The following is a 22,841-nucleotide window of genomic DNA, read 5'->3' as shown; positions in this document are numbered from 1 at the left end:
GAAACCGTCGTCTGTTTAACCTTTAAAATGCAATCAAGATTAGCATGGTCATTAAACAAATGTTCCTTGTAAAGTTGGCACAAATTCGATCATTCGCTGGAAGGCCATAATTAGCCAAACACGCGACGGGGTTGCTATCTGACTGATTTCGATAATCTTGGATAGATTCTTTGATATGCAGATTAACGACGTAAGAGCCTCATCTTTTCACTTATTTTGAGATTTTTTCTTTGTGGTTGCTTGTAGATCACTGTGAATATGTATATAAAAATTTTATTTACATATTATTTTTTTGTTTATAAATACATTAGTTTGCTATTTTTCTTCTAAAAGCCAAATGATGACAGATTTTATTCTAAAAGCCAAGCCAAATGATGACACGGAACGCTGCGTTCTTCAGATGGATAAGTAACCGGCGTATAGAAAGCGTAGCAGGAAATTAATTAATTTATTAGTTATAAAAACATAAAAAGTGGATTGATATAATTTTTAAGCAATTTTCTTATAGATATTTTTTGAAAAAAAATATAGAACATGAGTTAGTAAACCTATCTAAAGAACGCGGAGTAGTGTAGTGACGTTAGGACTACCAAGAAAATGGAAAGCGAGACGTGTGGTTTATCTCCACGTGGCTGAGGCACGGTCAGCTCAAAAGTAGCTACTAGTTATAAATAACGCTTCATTCTAACATATACGGATTTGTTTGGTTTGAGAATAACCTGAGATTATAGTCGGCCATAAGGCCCGACGGCCCGGCAGAAGGCATGGCGTCGTGACCCGGCCCAAGCACCAAGGGTAATACTGTTTTTTTTTAAGTTTCTCTTTCCAAGTGTAACAAAAACACTAAATTAATGTCGGCGGTGCCCAGTGACAAATTATCCGTTTCTTTTTATGCCTTGGGGCCAAAATGCGATTTTACGGCTATGGCAAAGAGTGCCAAATTTGAGTGTCCTGTAGCAAATTTTTCCTTTTTTTACTACTACTTGAGATACTTGTGTCGTCTGGCGTAGTCTGTAATATAAAGGAAAAAAGGAGCGACTCATTGGGAAAAGTATTCTAAACTCTTTAGAAGATATTCTCTTGTATATTACATATTATTTAAATAGTCATCAAAAAATAAAAAAAATATGAAGGTAAAATAATATAATATATATCACTATACAAACTTATAACTTCAAATATAACTTCTACCTTCTATAACAAATACGAAGGCTCTCAGAAATGAGACTATGAGAATCTTGCGATCCATGGTTGGTCGTTGGACGTTGGTCTTCTTGTCCAAACCGTCAGTTCATTGACCCACGTGTTCAGCACTTCAGCTGGTAGCTTGTTGTGCTGTGCAGGGAGGAAACGGATGCTGGGCCTTTTATAGGGTGAAAGATCCATAGCTGTTACCGACTATACTATTCGTTTCAACAATAGTCTTTCAGGGAGATATTCATTACTTATATAATTTATAAATAAAAAATAATTTATAAATAAAACTGTTATATATGTATTCTTAGTTATCTAAAACAAAAGACTGAAAAAAGTTCAATAAAAAATTTTAAAATTAACTTTAAATTAAAGATTAAAAATTTAATATTTAGCTTCTATATATAAGCATAAACATAAGTAAAAAAAAGACTAGGGCAAACAAAAAATAAAAAGCTAAATCTCTTGGGAGTTCGTGATAACAAATCTTGGTGCCGACCATCATGTGATTTCAATTTACCAGCTCAAGTTTTCAATTGAGAATAATCCGTACAGGGAAAATTAATTTCTGCACAACTATCATTCAATGAAAATTATCAAATATGACTATCTTAGAATATGCAATATTATGAAAAGCTCCAATATAAATATATAGTAGGTGCGATGATGAAGTCATCTATTATATGTATAAAGTAATAAAAAAGGAGCCTCCATGTTGTCTCTCACGGGCTAGAAATTCTGAGATTAATCGAAGAAAAATAAGAGAAAAAAGGAAAAAATCAGTCGGTCAAAAAGAAAATCTATTGATGATTATTAGCAAATTCTATCTTCAATCGGACAAAAGAAAATCTATCGAATCCATCATTAGCAAATTCTATCTTCAATCGGACAAAAATAAGTCTATCGAATCCTGGTCATTAGCAAATTCAATCTATCGTCCCTAGAAAAATAAGAGAAAAAAGGAAAAAAAATCAGTCGGACAAAAAGAAAATCTATGGATGATTATTAGCAAATTCTATCTTCAATCGGACAAAAGAAAATCTATCGAATCCATCATTAGCGAATTCTATCTTCAATCGGACAAAAGTAAATCTATCGAATCCTGGTCATTAGCAAATTCTATCTATCATCCCTAGCTTAAGTTCCGATCTCTGTACACGTGTTGGAATCGGACAAGGAAAATCAACAGAAAATATAACAGTTTTGCTGGAATTGAACAAGGAAAATCAATGGAAAATAAGAGGAAAAAAAGAAAAGATAATATTTTTTGAATCGGGCAAAGGAAAGAAAAGATCAATTAAAAATAAAGAAAATAATAGAAGAGTCCATGTATAAATATAGTTTAGAAAAATCCAAATCTCGGATTTAAAATTTTAAAATAATTGATATTGATGGAAGAGTCCATGTATAAATACAATTTGGAAAGATTTAAAATTTTGGTTAAAAAATTAAGAGAAAGAGTCAATGTATAAATACAATTTAGAAATATCTAAAATTTGAATTACAAATTAAATACTATGCATAAAAGAGTTTACGTATCCATATAGTTTATAATACAAGTAAATGGGTTTCTATGTCAAAATATAATTTAGAAAAATTAAATTCGAATTAACAATTAAAATATAATTATTATCAAAATAATAGATACTATATAAATATAATTTATAATAATGCTAATTTAGCAGCAAAGAAACTACATTGAGTTCCACGACCATGCTTGCCTACACTTTGAAGAACCATGGGCTAGCTACACATGGACCGGAGGTTAATAAAAATGTTGTTTGGAAAAAAGCACTATTACAAAACTTTAAATATATATGTCAATCTTTTACTGTTTGTATCGTTAGATCGTTATCACATATCATCAAGTTTAGAATTGTTAATGAGCCGAGCATGAGCGAGCTCGCCTGAGCTAAAAATCAAGCATGTATAACGTAATAGGAAAAAGAGCCTCCATGTATCTCTCATGGGCTAGAAATTCTTAAATTAATCGAAGAAAAAAAAGAGAAGAAAAAAGAAAATATCAACCGGACAAGGAAGAGATAAAAATAGAAGAGCACTAGGCGCATGCACGCATCGATCGACCTCCATGCATTGGACGGGGACGTTGGATTTGCAATCGGACAAGGAAAAGAGAAAAAAAATAATGTTTTTGGAATAGGACAAGGAAAGAAAAATCAATTAAAAATAAAGAAAAATAAAAAAGAACTCCATGTGTAATCAAGTTTACAAAAATCCAAATCTTGGATATAAAGAAAAGAGTCAATGTGTAAATACACTTTAGAAAAATCTAAATCTTGGATTAAAAGTTTTAAAATAATTGATATTGAGGGAACAACCCATATATAAATGCAATTTGGAAAGATCTAAAATTTTGGTTAAAAATAGAAAAATTAAGAGATACAATTTCAAAATTAAAAATAAAGATAAATAATAAAAAGTGTCTGCGTGTAAATAATTCTCGGATTAAAAAATTTAAAATAATTGATATTAAAGGAAGAGTTCATCTATAAATATAATTTGGAATCATCTAAAACTTCGGTTAAAAAGAATCAGATTAGAAATATAATTTCGGAATTGAAAATAAAGAAAAATAATAAAAATAGTCCAGGTGTAAATACAGCTTAGAAAAATCAAATATTTAGATTAAAAACTTTAAAATAATTGTAATTTACGAAAATTGAAATTCAAATTAGAAATTAAAAAGTAACTATTATCTGTATAAGAGACCCTATATAGATTCAATTTATAACGGCTAGTCGCGCAATATGCGCGGGCCACCGTGCTAGTTCATATGTATTAGGTATTTAGGTGCATTACTTAAAATATCAGAATTTAAATGTCGACGTGGACAATTATGTTCATACAGGACAGGTGTACTCCTAATAGGAATTTAATTCGATAGGGATTTATCGCTAACCCCTATGTTTTTAAGTGTGTTTATGGGATGTATGTATCCATATATGTGCGTGCATCTTTTGTGCAAGAAAAATAAAAGAATGGATTCATTTCCGGTGTATTCTAGTTGCAGTAGAATTTAATCGACACAATTGATTTATTTTTATTGAACAACTATGATAAATTATAATACCAATGATATTAGGTGTAATAGAAATTTGAAGGGGTAATATAGTCATTTTATTGTGATCTTTATTGCAAAAAACAAAACACTATTAATCAATTAATTAACAAAGTGAAAAAATATCATTTTTAATTAATGACTGGGATTAGTTTTACTGACAGTATAATACTATTGGTAGAATGTACTGGATAGAGAATCTAAAAGAATAAGCCGTTATTTTCAGCACGTGTCATTTGAGCCTATTGAAATCCCAATGATGTAGGCAGTACATGGTAGACCCTGATATTGGTCATATAGCCCCCCTGATATTGGTCATATAACCACCAGAAATTGGCACATATGCCTAGGGCGCCATCATGGGTAATCAAAGAAAACCAAAAAATAAAAGACATAATCCACATCATCAAATTTTAGTATTTGCATGCACCAAGAAGAGGGAACGCAACAAAGCCTTGTTGCACACAAAAGAACCCATCAGGGTCGCCAGAGGGGTGGAGGTACAACATGTTTTTTTTTTCTGGCACAAAGAAAAAGAGAAGGTAGTCAGTTGCAATTTATAAAGAAATAAAGAGAGCAAGTGCAGTACATGTTGAATGTCACCTTCCAGCAATAGCTTCGAGCAGCCTCGGCATTGGGGGCATGTCGACATCAACAAAACCCTCGAGAATTTGAACCACCTTACCCATCGTTGGTCGGTCAAATTCCCTGTCTTGGATGCACCAGCAAGCGAATTTGCAAGCTCTTTCAACCTCATTGAAGACAACATCACCATGCAGACTTTGATCTACAAAGCTCATGACATCCCCCTCGAGAAGCTTACGTGTAATTTGAATGGGGAAATAAGCCAAGTCATCACCATTGCTACCGTATTCTTCATGTGTATTCCTTCTTCAGAAATGATTTCAAACAGTACCATACCATAGCTATATACATCCATTTTTGGCGTAATGGCCACTCCACTAATCCATTCAGGCGCAAGATATCTAATAGTTCCTCTTGCTGTAGTCACAACCCGACTGTAGTCCCTTCCTAGAAGCTTTGCCATCCCAAAATCTACGATCTTCGGAACAAATGATGTATCAAGAAGTATATTTTACGGCTTGATATCACAGTGTATGATATAGTCCCGACAACTCTCGTGCAAGTAAGCCAATCCTCTAGCAACTCCAAGAGCTATTTGATATCTGACGTTCCAATTTAGAGTTGAAGCACTTTTCTGGAATAAATGAGTGTCAAGAGAACTATTCGACATGTATTCGTAAACAAGTAGCCTTTTGTTGCCCTCACAACAAAAACCAATCATTTTGACTAAATTAGTATGATGGATCATTCCTATTGAACTTACCTCAGCCCCAGAATTGCTTCTCTTCCTGGTAGGATCCATAGAGCCTTTTCACTGCTACAGTGGTGGACTCATCAAGCAACCCCTTGAACACAGCACCAAAGCCACCTGCCCCAATCCTCTCAGAAAAGTTTCTCGTTGCGCGCTGCAATTCTTTGTATTTAAATGGAATAAGTCCACTCCAAACGTGACTACTCTTCACTAACCTCCTTTTGTTCCTCATGACTCTTAGTATTATGATGAGTGCCAAGATACCCAAAGTTACAGAAGACGCAACAATGGTAAAAACTCCAATGGTAACTCCATTGTTTCTTCTAGCTCGAAACTGCTTCTCTCTTGCAGCGAGACGAATGTAAAGAGCTTCTCCATTGCTGGTAGCACCATCACTCGGATGGTGATTCACGTTGAGCAACTCACCGTGCCATACGGAGCAACCACCGTTGCAAAATGAATATGCAGTGCAGGAGCAGTGACTCAAGCAAACCTCCTCGCATTCGCCTGCGCTTGCGGCATGCCCTATCTGCTGAGGATCAAAGGGCAGCGTAGCACCCGCCATAGCATAGAATTTGTCGATCAAACCCATAGTGCCATTGCCGCCGCCGCTGCTGCTGCTGCAATCTAATAGGGTGTTTCTTGTGCATCCACCAATGCTGTCTTCAGCTGGGTCCCAACTGCCGGGTGACGATAGCTCCTCGGTGGTGAAACCGTTCATGCAGCTGCAGGACAGCAGCGTCGTGTCGTTGCAGACAGCGAAGGAGCCACACGCCGCGTGCACCTCGCAGTACTGATCGCCTGGGTGGGTGAACACCCTCACCCAGTCCTGCCTGCCATGGTGCCAGACGAGCACCTTCGCCTGCCCGGGCACGTCCAGGAAGCTAGCTGTACGTCGTCTCCGACTCATCGCGCAGGTGGAAGTGGAACGCGTAGGACACCTCCTGGTCGTTGTTGACGAACGTGTAGCTGAACCGGTGGCGCGCCGCCATCATCGGCACCGAGCTGAAGTACTGGCCGTTCCACTCGCCGCTGGACCAGTACGGGACGGACGAGTTCCACAGCATCCGGACGACGCCGTCGCGGCCGAGCTCCATGGAGTAGACGCCCGGAGCATGGTCGGTCTTGCTCCTCCTTGAGACGAGGCGGCGGCTCACGCCGGTGGTCTTGTTCATGCCGATCGTCGCCTCGGGGAGGAGGGTGTCCGTCGGGTGGTCGAAGCTCTGCCACAGTACGTCGCCGCCGGAGCTGCGCAGGACGAGGTTCCCGCTGTCGAGGAGGACGAGCACGGTGGTGGTGTTGGCTTTGATGCTCGCTTGGCTGGACCAGACGGTGGCGTTGGTGGCCCGGTTCACGACGGCGAGGTTGCCGTCACCGGAGAATGCGAGCGCCGGCGAGGTGGGGCACTCTACTGGGCTGTCACGGCTCGCTACCCACACGGGGGTCAGCTTGGGAACCCTGTTGAACCATACACCTAAGTGCCATAGCTTCAGAGCGTCGGTGTGATCGGAAGTGGACTTACTGCTGGTATGGAAGAAGCCGAGCCCGAACTTGCCATTGCTGGAGACAAGCTTGCCGTCGCCGGCGAGCGCCTGGCCAGGCGAGAGGGTATCCGTCGCGGCCGCGGCGCACCATGCGCGGAGGAGGGCTGCCACTAGGACGAGGAGGAGAGGCATGGCGATCGAGGAGACGGGGAGATCGAGTTCAGGTTGACACGACGTGTAGTACGTAGGCGTAATTTTGCTCAGTGGAGTAGGTTGTTCTAACTTCTACGGAATGCTAAGGCGTCGGTAAGCTGCCGAGTCAGAGTCGGTGGTGAACGACTGAACGTACTGGCCATGCTAGCTGCTCCCCCGTCCTAAGTTTATTTTTTTAGATTTGGGTTACAGATGTTTAAGTCTTCGTCTTATTTAATATTATTTTGCTATTAATATTTTTATTGTTATTAGATAATAAAATATAAATATTACTTTATGTGACTATTTTTTAAATTTTTTTATAGTTTTTTTAAATAAGATGAATAGTCAAACGCTAGAAATAAAAACAAAAATAATTTTTTTAGGACGAGATAGTAATAGTAATGCAAAAAAAAAAGGTATTTTTAACATGGAGCACATGAAACATGATAGGCTTACACAGTTACACTAAACGCGTTGGGGAGCAGAGCCGCGCATGCGCAGGGCGGACGTGTTGAGGCCTCGCTCTTCGCATGTGGAAACGATTTGGCGAGCTCGTGTGCACATTTCCTGGCAACTTTCCAGATAGAAACATGCAGGGTATCATTTAGATTTGGGGTTCTCACGGGTTTGGTACCTTTCAGGATTTGGAGTTAACTGGTTGGACGTGAGGGAGGGGTGGCATCGAACGGGAATGGTCGGAATCAGTAGCAAATCACTTGAGTGATCATAGGTCAATCATATTGGTTAATTTAACTAACTAGTATGGTGACCCGCGCAGAGTGCGCGGCTAACGTTATGAAATTTTTTATATAATATCAAATATAGTTTCATATTATATAGTAAAATATAAATATTAAGGTGTAAATATAGTTTTAAACTCAGACCTAATTTAGATCAAACTTTTACATTTGAATCTCCACGCAAAGTAAGACAGTGGTTCTTTTTATATTATCTTAATAACATAATATATATATAAGAATAATACTACAACTGACAAAAAAATCTGATTTTTCCCTTTTACCTAATTCCAAAAAAATATTATCTTTTTTATCTCTTATTTTGCTTCGATGGCTCGATAAAAAACATGATTTTCTTTCTTTCCTTGTCCGATGAAAAAAATCATTATATTTTCTTTTTTTCCAAAAAATCACGTTCTTTTTTCTCAAAAAAACTCCTTATCCGATCAAAATATCATTATATTTTCTTTTTCTTCTCTTATTTTCTTTCTATTAGTGTGGGATTTTCTAGCCCTAAGAGTAAACGTAGTGGCTGTAGACCTTATCTTTTATTTTTATTTTTTTATAGAAACACAATAATGAGATGTCACGTATAAATAAACCTGATGTATCCGATCAAATTAACGTGCACGTGAATAAGCCTGATCTGTCCGATCAAATTGACGTACCCGTGCAAATATTTTGATCTTCTTTTCTTTTTTTCTGATTGATCTTTTTTCTCTCTCTTATTTTTCTTCAGTTAATCTCATAATTTCTAGCTCATGAGGTACAACGTGGATGCTCTTTTTTATATTACTTTATATATATATTGTTCGTGAGAATTTCTAGTATGATGGCCTACGTATACTGCATAGACTAGCATTGTTATAAATTTTATCTATATAGAGTCATTTATCTCGATAGTAATTACTTTTAAATTGTTAATTCGGATATTAGTTTTTTTAGTCATATTTTTACATAGAATCCCATTTTACTTGTGCATTAACTCTTTTATGCATAATATTTAATTTGTAATTTAAATTTTATATACTTCTAAATTGCATTTGTATTTTGACTCTTTCTCTTAATTTTTTCCTATTTTTAACCAAAATTTTAGACTTTGTAAATTGTATGTATAGATAGACTCGTCTCTCAATATCAATTATCTTAAAATTTTTAATTCAAGATTTGGATTTTTCTAACTTTCTTACACATCGACTCTTTTATTATTTTCCTTATTTTTAATCAATCGGTCAAATTAAAAAAATCTTTTCTTTTTTTCTCTTATTTTTCTTTGATTTTCCTTGTCCGATTAGAAAAACCCGTTATTTCCCCTTTTTCGTCCTGATTCCTATTAACGCGGATATCGTTTCCAATTGACCAAAATTTTAGATTTTCTAAATTGTATTTATAGATAGACTCTTCCCTCAATATCAATTATTTTTAATTTTTTAATTCAAGATTTGGATTCTTCTAAACTTTATTATACATGGACTCTTTTTTTTCCTTATTTTTCAACGGTCTGTCAAATTTAAAAATATCTTTTCTCTTTTTTTTCTCTTTTTTCCTTTGATTTTCCTTGTCTAATTAAAAGTCCGTTACTTTTTCTTTTTTCAGTCTGATTCCTATTAACGTGGATATCGTTTCCTACAGTTTCTATATTCACCAAGTCCGATCCAATTAATGTGGGATTTGCTGTGGCTGCTAGTGGGCTCCACCTCCTAGAGCCTACTTAACGATCTCATCGCTTGCACTAACGATCTCCGGTTGGAGAGTCCCGATTTTCTTTGATTCTTTTCCAATTGCTTGTCCGATTGATTTTTTTTATTTTTCTTCGATTAATCTTAGAATTTCTAGCGCGCGAGGAGCAACATGAGACTCCTTTTTCCGTTAATTTATATATATAATATATATAAGATAGATAGATTAGTGTCAAACATAAGACGTTGCAGACACACTTTTTAAAAAGGGAATCAAATTCTATTTATGACTAAAACAGACATGGTTGAAAACGGTAACATTTTTTTACGAAAATAGTGCTCGGTAGATCCGGAATTTCTGTGATAGTTTTCACCCTCATTGACTATGGATCAGGCGCCCGATTTCTAACCGAAAATCAAGCGTTGTCACACCGTATCCAATACAATGTTTAGCTGATAGGTCAAAAATATTGCAAACTATTTATCAAAAAAAAATATGCCAACTATTAAAAAGAAAAACACTGCCCAATAGTAGTGGCAATAAGCTGGATTTAGATCCTCTGCAGTACTAAGTCTAACAGTATATAGAATTCATATATCAGTTAGCAGTAATGACTATATTCTTATTCCCAATTATAATTGGTCCTATACGTGATCATTGCTTAACGTTTTGTAATCGTTTTCACTTTTCACCAGGCCAGCAGGGAAACACGGACCATATTTATTGAGATTAGCTCCATTATATGGTGGTTCTTTCTTGCATGATTTGTTGGGGATTGCCTGAGTTGTGACTGGGGCTCTGAAAATTCTGACTAGTTCTAAGAAAGTTTGTGAGTTCAGGCGTGGCCGGTTGGCCCTTCATGGAAGAACAAGCCCAATGGGCTGAGCCCATACCAGAGTCCTCATAGTGCTCGTCAGGTTGGAATAGGGATGGAATGCTTGAACTAATAGACCGAAATTACACAAAAGAGCGGTGTATTCCATTTCCATCCAAATCATAAAAAAAATACATCTGATCAAGAGAAAAAATACTAATACTGCACTTTGAGTGTGTTGCAATGGTTCATACTTGCATTTCAACTATACTTATAAGCCAAAATATAACTTTTAGAACATAATTTTGAAGTTAATTTATGATTTTCCATCACAATTTTTTGTACAACATTTATTCTTTTAATCACTAAACACATATATAAATATTAATTACAAATTATTTTTGGATTGCTATAAATTTGTTTCACTTTTCCTTCAAAATAACAAAACGATATCCGAAATAGGCTTTCGACCCGAATCAGAATCCTGAGGGAGAGCAAACTAACATTCTCAGATATTGGACGATCATCCAATAGGGCAACAAATAAACGAGGAAGCAACCAAACAAGCTCCACAATTTGGCAAGAACTGGCTATATTCCATCGATGTGAACTCATTTCAAGCAAGTGATGATTACAAGACAGCTAGCACAGATTCACGAGCAAACACTTCTAGATCTAACGAGGCATGAACTGGAACAGGAGAGCAGCAAGGCTGCCGATGCAGCAGAGGGGGAACCCGATCAGGCCCTCTCGCCCCTGATGCGGCGGGCGAGCTGGATGTCCTTGGGCATGATGGTGACGCGCTTGGCGTGGATGGCGCAGAGGTTGGTGTCCTCGAAGAGGCCGACGAGGTAGGCCTCGGCGGCCTCCTGCAGCGCGGCAACGGCGGAGGACTGGAAGCGGAGGTCCGTCTTGAAGTCCTGCGCGATCTCCCGCACCAGCCGCTGGAAGGGCAGCTTCCGGATCAGCAGCTCCGTGCTCTTCTGGTACTTGCGGATCTCCCTGAGCGCCACCGTCCCGGGCCTGAACCTGTGCGGCTTCTTCACCCCGCCCGTCGCCGGCGCCGACTTGCGCGCCGCCTTCGTCGCCAGCTGCTTCCTCGGCGCCTTCCCGCCGGTCGACTTCCTCGCCGTCTGCTTGGTGCGAGCCATCGGATCTCTCCCTCTCTTGTGCTTCGAATTCGAATGGGGTGGAGTGGCGCTGCGGATTCGAACTGAGGCGTGGGGAATTTGGGATTGGGGTTTGGGGGTATTTGTAGCTGCTGGCGCGGGCGGGAAGAAGGCGGGATCGCGAAAATTTTCGTGGGAGGAGCGGCGCGGGCGCGGGGAGATTTTTGGGTGGGTTTGGAGCGTCGGATTAGGTGGGCGGCTGGGATGGCTCCAACGGCGGCTGCGATCCGTGGGGTGGTGAAAGACGCGACGCTATTGGCTGGGACGGTATGAGGAGGATCGGTGGACCCACGCGTCAGAGGATAGGATACGGGGGGCTTGTATTGTTTCTCGTTTGCGCCCAGTTTACAAGTGCGGCCCGGCCGTTGGCCCATGGATGGCCTCCCCAGCTAGCCGCCGCCGCGGCCGATGAGGCCATGACAGCGTCTCCTGCTCGGTTGATGTCTCGTTCTTTTGGTGATGAAAGCTCGTTTAATTTAATGGTAATTACTTAATAATATAAATAATAATATTAATTAGTTGAAAATATATTTAAAAAGATTAAGAGATGAATTTTTATATAGAGATATTTTAAAAAACATATCATTTAGTATTTTAGAAAAGTTGCATACAAAACCGAGAAATAATATGCATGGTGTCAGTGCAAACGAACGCAACCTAGTGGATGTGTTCTATACAAGTGTTTTTAGCTAGGAGTTCGCTAACTTTCGATATTCTAGCCTATGTATTTGGATGTTTCATTGGTTAGATTAAAATACTGCTATGGGCTTTTTATGATGTTTCATTTTACATCTTCCATCTATTCGGATCTAATGATATCTAAATAGCTCAGAATTGGTGTTTCATATGTTGTGGCAAAAATTGTTTAGGCGTGATTCAATTCAATTGTGTTTCATTATTTCATTAGTTCAAACATTTTTTATAATGGGTGAAACAACACCCCATTTTTTTCCCATAAACCAAGCACCCGATATGCAGCCCGTCCATAAACTAGAGGATATTTGAGGAAATCAACTATTTTTTCTAAAATATATGCATTTCAAAGAAGCTGTAAGTGGATGCTCACGATATCTATACTCCTATAAAAAGGAGTAGTGGTGGTGGCAGTGAGATTGCCACCACCACCTGCCCTCACTACGGTTTACTATAATTTAGCCCTCAAATTTCTTGATATTAAAAACTAGTTAAATATAAATTGATATCTACATATAAATTCAAATTAAGGTGACTATTTCATATAAGAAAATTTGATAACATATCATAAAATCCGTAGCAAAGCACGGGTATTTAACTAGTACTTTAGAAAATACTCTATCCAGCTTAAAGTATACTCCCTTTGTTTTAAAATATAAGCACTGATGGTTGGTATTCAAATTTTATATCATAATATAAGAATTTTGTTTGCATTAATTTCATTATTCCAATCATTTCAGAACCAATTAGGTGCTTGAAAAAGGAATATAATCAATTTAAAAATAAAAAATTAACAACTGAAGCCACTAAATAGGAATCTTTTGGCATCACATTAGTATTTAATAGACAATCAAGAAATGCTTGTGTTTTGGAATGAATATAGTAGCTACATTTAGAATTCAAATTTATCTCATGTACAACCATTTATCCATCTATTTTCTTAAAATCAAGAAATTGTTTTGTCCCAAAATCTAGGTTCTAGGAAACAAATCGCACCACATGATTTTTGTGTCATGGATGCCTCAAAACTTTGGGTTGCCACCACTTGAGCTAGCTGCCAAACACCCATGCAACGGCAAGCATGGTGGTGGCAGGGCTTCTCTTGGCCTCCTCATGTAGTGCTGCAATGAGGGAATGCATTGAGGATGGCAACGCCATTGGATCAAGGGCTTCTGCACCTAGATCTCGTAGTGCAACAACAAGTACGGCAACCATTGCTTGTTTTCCTATTGCCAACTTTGTCTCATTTTTCTCTGTGAAGCTCCCCTCCTTATCTTATATGTTTCTAAATTAAGACATGGGGAGCTCCAAGGTAAAGTGATGACTAATGACTTGGGTAGTGAGGGGATGGGATTAGATATGGCATTGGCGTTGCTTGGGAGAGGACCCTAACATAAGGGTTTGCCAATAACTGGAGCATAAAGTGGTCCACAAGAAATATCATGACTAGAGCCGTGGGTAAAGGCATAGTTGAAAATACCGAACCAGAGGTCAAGCTAGTTAGGCTACCAGTCCAATGACTCCATTGGTCAAATTGCTAGGGTAGCCAATTCAAGTGTTGGACCTTAACAAACAAACAGAGTGTCCATTTCAATTAGAACACAACTAAAGTAGTAACAGGATGGTAGGGTGCAGCTAGTGGTAGTTATGCCATTTTCAGGCAACATTGGGCCTTCTTTAGCACATTAATAAATGTAGAAGCTCATTCATCGTAGACTGGTCAATCCAATCATCTTGGTTTAACTCTAGTTCACAATAAAGCCAGACTCACATGTTTTAGGGCCAGTAAATTGCATGGGTGTCCTTTTAACATAGGTTTTTGGTAGCACACTAGGCCAACAACAATGATGCTTATAAGTGCCACGACTATCGAAGCACCTCTCTCTCCTTTCCTTCACGGCAGGACCTTACTAGTGAAAACTAAAAACCATGGCTAAGGATTTTTGGATGGATGCAAACAGTGACACCTTTGGTGTTATGACTTCCCTAGATGCATCACCTTTTGAGGTCCCGTTTCTATCTTTTTTTGACTTTGGGCAACAAATCTTGAATAGTTGTGTTGCTCTTGGCTATTTGGATAGTGATAGGTCTATGCGAAGGATGAGCGTATCTTTCTTCTTTTCTCACCCTCCTTCTCTATATAACCTTAATCCATGGTGACGACGAGAGCACATGCACCCTATGGTCAGCTATCAATGATGTGTGATATATTTGCGGCTTCATATTAATATTGATAGCAATCGGTCACGTATAGTGGTGGCCAACACAATGCTAGATTCTTACACCTGTGGTGTGGCAGCTATTTTGGCACATGGTATGGTTTAGTGGTCGTCAAGCCAACCAATCTTTTCCGTAGTTTCTTTTTCATTCTTGATTATACCGTTTAAAGACCTGCTAGATCAATAGAAACTCGCTCTGTACAGTGCAGTGGACTCTAGCAAGAGAGAGAGGAGTGTAAACTACGCGATCCGTATGCTCTAATACTCTTGCTACTCCATCCGCGAGATCACAATATCACACACAATCACAGCAACGTCGCATTGTTCAAAAACATGTGGTGAACCATGGTAAGGCGTGGAACAACGGCCATCAGGCATCAAAGCTCCGAAAAGGAATTAGAAGTGCAGGAAGCGATCGATCAGCGATGACAGATGACTGGTGTGCTCATCACACTTTGTCGCCCAAGATTTGGTCCCCGTCGCGGCCGCCGAATCATACTCCAACTCACCTGAAAGGGACGATTGTTTGATTTTTTTTTTTCTAAGAAAAAAAGGATAAATGGCATGTTTATAAACGAAAGATGATTTATGCATAAAAAATTTATATATGTGCTCTCAATGATATAAAAGCTAAGGTTAGAAAATAAACTATAATAAAAAAAACCTAAAATTAACTATCAAATTTTGACTAAGCAAAAGCGAAAGAAAGTCGGTAAGCCATGCAGCCACTCATTGGCTCCCCTTGTTTTCACCCTGCTGCTGTCTGTGTGCTTGTGTCAGTCAGTTTGAGAGGCTTTCATTCAAGGAATCAGAGGCTGAAATGAGCCATCCCCACTAAGCAATTGAGGCTGTAAGATGGTACTCCAGTCATGCATCAACCAGATGGGAATCCCCTGGCTTTACATGACATGTCCCCCCTTTAACTTGCCGCTTGTGGACTAGGTTTGTTCCCTTTGCGGCTCCATCGGGTTAATCATAGGCTATGGCTTTCGGAGAATATGATATCTTGTTGTAGTGGGAGAAATGGTGGTCAATTCGAAATCTAAAAGTCGAAGATCAGAAGCATTGTGACTATAGCTCATGATGGAAAAAACAACTGTTACTTTCATAACTTTTTTTTCGAAGAATTTCTTTTTTTTTCTTTACTCAGCAGGAGACAGGCAAAATGTCAGTCTTAGAATTCATAACCATAGTTCATGATTAACCAAGAACCGGAGGAGGAATTCATTGTGTGGAAATTAGCATATACTTGCATGTCTCAAAATATTAAAACCTAGCATTAAATTAGACATAGCTTAGTATTACGAATCTGAACAAACCCTCCGTCTAGATTTACAGTGTCACGTCAAATACTAGGTAGTAGAAGAAAATGTTTGTTTTAGACCTCTTTTTTTTGGTTCTTTCTCAAGTATGTACATGCAGGATACATAAAGGACTCGTAATTTTATTTGGTAACTAACAATATTTCCTTTGTTTTTGATCTTTACTATCCAAGTATGTACATGCAATATTTACTATCAAGCAAAAAATCATCTTTTCTTCTCAAATGCAAGGGTGCACAGATATTTTGATTATAAGCAGGACATTCCTAGTGTCCGCAAAATTGGCAGACACTATCATTGCTAGCTTCAAGTAGTTCATACTTCATACGCTAGAGACTTTTCTTAAAAGCAAACAGATGAACTCTGTCAACCAGTGGCTCCCTTTTTTCGTAAGGGACAACAGAAATGCTAACATCCCTTTCAAATACTGATACATATCTTCTTAGTGGGTCCTTCGAACAAATAGAAAGAACTGCTATCAGATTCTACTTAACACTGCTACAACATTCTCATAACAACAAATCTTCTGAGTGAGTCGTTGGAAGTATAGTGGAACTGTTATCGGGTTGCAGAGTATATGTAACACTGCTGCAACATTCTCATAACCACAGGTTCAGAAAAGAGTATCCCGTTCAGTGGGCAACTGGGCATCGAGCAATTTTCGTTTTCAGTGTGCACAGCTTAATGTTCTTGCTATTTTCTTTTCCAAATCGTGCGAGAGCCACACAACTAGCTAGAAAATTCTTTAAAGGCATTAGCTTTCCATGAACTAGAAGAAAAGATTGTGTGTGCATTGGCCACTTACCTTTCAAGCTTTTGGAGCAGACAGCACAAATAGCCAAAGTGCACAGGCCATAGTCGGGCGTGGACCCACCTGTCAATTCTGGGGCATACATGATCACAAGGCATTCAGATTGCTTAGCCCTCATCTCTCGATAATTGCAGCAGAATATGCTTATCCCACTGACTTGAGCCTTAGCAACTAATGCTTGATTTCTAATCACCATAATGGTTGATTGGTGGTGCAGCACCGCCATATGATTAGATCTGCAATCTTCACTCCTATTTCTTCCCTACAAAATGGCATTACAAATGAGATTTACAGAAGCCAATAGCACACTTTTTTTTCCACGGCACATTCTCAAAGCAACATCAGGTATTAATACTACTATTAAAACTCCAAAGCAATCTGTACAGCTTTTCCTACTACAGATCTACCACACAATGTACAGGCCAGTTTGGCGGTCACACCTGATCAAGTCCACAACCTACTCCATTTCACCCCACTCTCTCATGCTTGATGCAACAAGAAAGCAATGGAAGATTCTAAAAATCATATGTAGTAACCAAACCTTCAGGTCTAAGTGGCACCAGCACAGGGAGAGCTGGCACTGGCTCGGCCTGGCTTCCCTCAGACTCGGAGCAGCCAGAGGCCTTCTGTGGTGCCCCAAACAGGGACTGCCGGCATGTTGGGCATGTGGACCGTGCCAAGAGCCACCGGTCAATGCATCTGACATGGAACCCATGGTTGCACTTTGGGAGGACCCTGACATGCTCCCCAGCCTCAAAGTCAGAGAGGCAGATTGCACACATAGGGCTCACAGCATTGAGCTTCAACCCAGCTGAGTAGAGAAGAATAGGCATGGATCGAAGGGCCTTCCTCCTCAGCCCGCTCTGAGCCAGCCGTGTGACCCGGTTTGGCTCATGATCCACCACCATCTGGCTTGAACACCTTAGTGCGCACCGGACAATTGAGTTAAGCCCGAGTGCACAGATCAGTGCACAGAGAAGAACAGCTAGGATCATGACGATGTTTGCATCAAAGTTGGTCCCAGGAGAACCACCTTCAACGACAGTAGCACTGGACACTGGCTGACTAGGGCCAGAGGGTTGCCCAGAGAATGGGGTGTGAAGCAGTATCCTTCTTGAATACATCTCTACCTTGGTGTACGAACACAAGCTTTCTTCAGAATCCTGCAACTGAAGATCTTGGGCTCACCTAGTTCCGTAGGTATGCTCTGTTCTTCCTCAGAATCATATGCGGGTTTGTGGTGAAGTATTTATAGACTCTTTGACACGACAAATAATATGGTTTCGTTTTTCTTTTGTTTGGTTTAGTACGATTGGCTACCCTTTGGGTCCTGACAACCGATTGAGACAAATGCTTTTGGCAAAGGCCAGAAGGTGCACAATTGGAAGCTTCTTTGCTTGTGGCAAGTGGGCTGCATCTCAGTGGGGCTTCTGGGAATTGGGGGGCCACAAGCAGCACCATTTCTTGTCTGACTAATAATACTATAAACAACATATGCAAGATGGAGATTATAGCTGTATAAGCTGGAAAATATATTTGTGTTCTCAGGAATACGCCAGCTGAAAGTTCATCCTGGGTGGCTATAAACATTTTTGCAAGGAGCTACAAAATTGGCACAATGGCACATACTCTTAATATTTGCAGAGAAAATATGTGATTCCCATTGCTCCTTTATACAGTCTTGCTACTTTGACAGAAGGAAGTGGATAAACTAGTTAACTGTTTATGAAAGGGAGAAATAGGAATACCTTGATGCAAAATAACTTTGGTGCCCTTGTAAATTTTTACGGAAACACTACCACTAAGTGCCAAAAAAAATTCTAGATAAGTTTATCACTTTAAATTATCTTGATTCATCATGAAATTGCATTATTAACATTAACAGATCCAGAGGGAATCAATTGCAACATGATATAAATTATGTAGATTCTGCAACTTGCAATTTAACTATATTGCTGTAGGAACAAGGAGATTGCACTGAATACTGAAAATGAATCATTTAAGCTTAAACACAAAGCAAACAGTGCAGCTACATATTCTTGGTGCACTCACAAATCATTATTTATTGGTAATAGCCTGTTTTGATCCCCTCCACTTTGTGTGTGCCAGAATCAGCCAGCTAGCAAATTGGGGGCTGACTTGTCGCCTTTGAGCTGCTTGGGCCATCAACAGCAATCCTACTGCGCAAAGCACCTGTCAAATGGTTGGTTAGTCGACCAATAAAAAGTCAATTCTGGCACAAAATAAGTTAAACATGTTATCTTGGGGCATTATATTAACCATGAGTGCTCATCTGTCCACAAATCTGCACGTTTCTGTCATGAAATACCAGCATATACAAGCTCAAAGCCCACTTAGGTGTCGAAGTCACCTGCATTTCATATCCAATCCTGGCACATAAATAAGTTAAACACATGATCTTAAAGCATTATATAAACTGTTAGTGTGGTTTCATCCACAGAACTGTATGCTCAATTAAATGGTAACTACATATAGAAGTTCAATAGTCACTCTGATATCCAAGTCAGCTTCATTTGACTCATCGATAAGTGTAATAAAAAATATTACTTAAGTAGTCATACTAGATGATTCAAATAATCTCATTGAGATGTTAAGCACAAATAGTAAGAAGCAAATTTCCTAAATATTGTTTGGTCATTGATGACAACTAAGTGTCTATCAAATAAACATACCAACACAGCAACACTGAACTACAGGGCTGTGAGCCTGTGATTGACGACAGTTGGATGAGCCTGTAGGATGGTGAAGGATCAAATGCCTGAGTGAGGGCCTGAGGGCCTAACATCACAGGGGTTTTAGATGAGATAGTGCCCCAAAATATGAAAACTGTGAAGACATTTATGATGGTATCATCGAACCAAAATTTTCAGGCAATAGCCTGTATACACCATGAAGGTGATCACCAGGACATGTTATTCTTCTGTGAAGAGAAAAGAACATATATGTGCAAAGGTTGGGACTGATTCCTGATATACACAGAACTGTTTGCCTCAAGCACTTCTTGGTTTAACCATTGCACTAACACTTGCTCAGTGATGAAGTCGTAGACATCTACGTGTATGTGATATCCTTGTCCCAAGCTTTCCCTTGTTAACCTTATCTTAGCTCATTGCTTTATGCTTTGGTGTCCTAGTCTACATAACCACTCTTGAGTTACAAGTAAGAGATATAGGATTATTATCAACAGCAAATGAGACAAAAAGTAGCCCACAAAAAGGAAAGAGATGGAAAGTATAGACATATGGATGGTTACTATTTACTAATGAACTGTCCATCCAGATAACTGAGATAAACCATGCAGAAAAGTGTAGAAGAAGCCCAAGTGCACAATTACTCTAATGCATTTGGGCCTTGTCCACATTCTTCCACATCAGATTGGCCAAATTGCTAGGTTAGAATTATTATTAACTAGTTGCATTATAGTATTAGACTAGGTATAGCATTAAGTCATAAAGGTTCAGATACTTTGGAACCAAAAAATCTCCGATAATGTTGGCCAGGAAAGTTCAGTACAAGCATATCCAGTATTAATAATTCAATAATCATTAACAAAAACCAAGATTTATTTTATTTGCTTGATGCAATTTTCAACTCAGCATAGCATCAGCAGCAAGTACACCCACTGTCCAAAACTATAGGGCGCAAATTGCTTTGTTAGGACATTGATTAAAAAAATGCTCTATTAAAAATACTTTCTTGTAAAATACTTTGGTTCGTATACAAAAGTATTTTCTTATTATTATGATTTTGTATCACATAAATAATATATTAGTAAAGCAATTGTTAGTCAAAGTCTTATTGTAACAAAACAAGATACACCTTATATTTTTTGACAGGGAATATTACATATCGAAGTCTTTATGTATTTTAGGAAAATTTTGTAATTTTGGAAAACTTTAGAACATTTTAACATCAGCTAATTTGTTAGTGATAATGCATGGCAATATTTTTGATAAAATGACGAATTTCAGGGGCGGATTTAAGGGGGGGGGGGGGGGCTAGCGGGGTTCTAGCCCCCCCCCCCTACGCGCTGGATTCTCTGTGGAAAATAGAGGGGAGGGGAGGGGGAAGAAGAGGGGAGGAAGAAGAAGAAGGGGGGGGCTGAAGGTGGAGGAAGGTAATCAGTCCCTTCAACCTTCGGATTCTAGATCCGCCACTGACGAATTTACATGATCTTCTTATTTTGAAGCTACCATCAGTGAAAGCCTTATTTGGTGATTGTCATAGGAAAGAGGAATTGGTGAAACATCATGCTGATCCATGGTATCGGCATGTTTCTCAGATTCACTTTTTTCAGCTGTTAATGCTGGTAAAAGTCATTGACTTTGCCAGGTTCTTCATCAAATGAGAAAAATGTCTTATCCCTCTCACTTCTCAATCTCTCATCTATCCATGAATTTATTTCTTATCTATGATTCAAACTTCTTTTTTCAAAACTTGCAACTCAATAATATCAAGCCATTATATCACGCTAAGCAATCACAGGAGCAGTCCAAAAAATTTGCTTAAACTAAAATTTCTGTGACGCTTACTTCCATCCATATTGAGCAAAAAAAGAATTTCTGATAGAGTATACAAAATGTTTTTGTTCTTTATTCCTCCCTTGCTAGAATACACAGAGTCACAGAAGATAACATACTAGATAGGAAAGAAACAACAAGAAAGACAGATTAAGAATCGATGACAGTTTTATCTAATCTGTAATATCAGAACAAAACTAAACAAAACCTTCATCCCAAAAAGAATCAATTCCTGGCTACGATAACCCGGAATTGTTTTTTTGTCTTGGATGGAGGGTGTAAAATTATAGATCACATCGACACATCCATGCTTATCAAAATGATTATGATTCTTTTCAGGGGTGGATACAAGAAAAGTAAAGTGACATAGGAGCAAGGACTTAATAGTGAAAGCACTCACAATTTATATCTTCACTAACACGATCATGAATTACATGGAGCAAAATAAATATTAGATTATCAGCAAATGAGAGAGGTGTCAGTATCAAGAGATGCTCACACTTACATTTTATCAGGCATTTTCACATGCCTTAGATGGGGCATTTCAGAGTTTGGTTATATGAAAAATTCAACAACTAACATTAGCTTCGAAAGTTTGCCAGCTAGCTACCTTATCATTCTTCATTCGCCATCACCCTCAATACTACATCAGCTGTATTAAAACAAATTTGCCAGGTATAGCCAGGTTTTGTCAGTACCATTTCCATATGCAAAGTATGTTCCTGTCAAGATTTTCTAGAAACTCACCAACATTTTCGTGAGAGGATTCTGCACACTGGAAAATAAAATTGCGCGGAGTGTCAAGGCGATGCATTCGGGGAAGACCCGAGGCACTGGCAGCACCAGTTTCCTAGCGAGCGCGTCATCACAATTTCGCAAACATAGGGAGGAAAGAGGAAGCGAAGGGAGGGAGGGGCAGGTGCTCGCTTACCGAGGCTGGTGCTTGCAGCGCTAGACGAGAGGAAGCAGAGGATCTCAATCCGGAACTGGCAGGTAACCGCGCGAGGACGGCGGCCATGGCAGCGTCGCACTCCCCGGAGACCTCGCCGTCGGCTCGGGCTCCTAGACCGCGAAGCACGACGCGTGCAGGTTCCGCTCCGGCGGCTCCGCCCCAGTACGAGCTTCCTCGTCCCCAAATCCATCCCCCCCCCCCCCCCCCGCAACCCCACTATGATACTACCCCCGGCAGACCCTAGGGCGTCAGTGGGGAGCTCAGCCTTTCCTAGTTCACGCCGCGAGGCCATTGGCAACGCCGCCGCCATCGCCGGCGAACAGCACGGGAGCGGCGGAGGCGGCGATGGTTGATGGGTTGGTCCGTTGCCTGGCTTGACTGACTCTGCTCTCTTTGTGGGGCAGGCCTTGCCAGATTCCGGGCCCATATTTGAAAGCTTTGTTTTCTTGGGCCGCACGAAGCCCAATAGAACGATGAAGCCCAGGAGGAAAAATTACCAGATGGCTTCCTCGACAAGCTGGCTCCCGTTTCCTCGGTTCCTCTTCCTCACATCGCCAATGGCTCAGATCACAGTATCTTCTAGAAACCTCCAGAACTTTTTCCGGGAGGAATCTT

The 22,841-nt window shown here is 39.4% G+C and overlaps 1 protein-coding gene and 1 pseudogene across 2 annotated transcripts; both read right to left on the bottom strand.

Moving 5' to 3' along the window:
• Positions 1-4,830: 4,830 nt before the first annotated feature.
• Positions 4,831-11,729, bottom strand: LOC102712721 (annotated as a pseudogene). The gene is made up of 3 exons (XR_005811604.1): positions 11,266-11,729; positions 6,525-7,378; positions 4,831-6,493 (listed from the first exon to the last, which is right to left on the bottom strand). The product of XR_005811604.1 is annotated as a G-type lectin S-receptor-like serine/threonine-protein kinase At2g19130 (transcript).
• Positions 11,730-17,060: 5,331 nt separating this feature from the next.
• LOC102706834 (RING-H2 finger protein ATL72-like) lies at positions 17,061-18,067 on the bottom strand. Its single transcript, XM_015836837.2, has one exon. The coding sequence runs from the start codon at positions 17,855-17,857 to the stop codon at positions 17,249-17,251; it is 609 nt and encodes a 202-aa protein (XP_015692323.1). The 5' UTR covers positions 17,858-18,067; the 3' UTR covers positions 17,061-17,248.
• Between the last annotated feature and the right edge of the window lie 4,774 nt (positions 18,068-22,841).

Source organism: Oryza brachyantha, chromosome 4 (genome assembly GCF_000231095.2).
Source record: "Oryza brachyantha chromosome 4, ObraRS2, whole genome shotgun sequence".
Lineage (NCBI taxonomy): Eukaryota > Viridiplantae > Streptophyta > Magnoliopsida > Poales > Poaceae > Oryza > Oryza brachyantha.
This window is presented reverse-complemented; position numbering and strand designations above follow the sequence as displayed.

Bases quoted from the DNA above. Each gene is read 5' to 3' on its own strand.
- LOC102706834 (XM_015836837.2), bottom strand. From the start codon at position 17,857: ATGTATTCAAGAAGGATACTGCTTCACACCCCATTCTCTGGGCAACCC.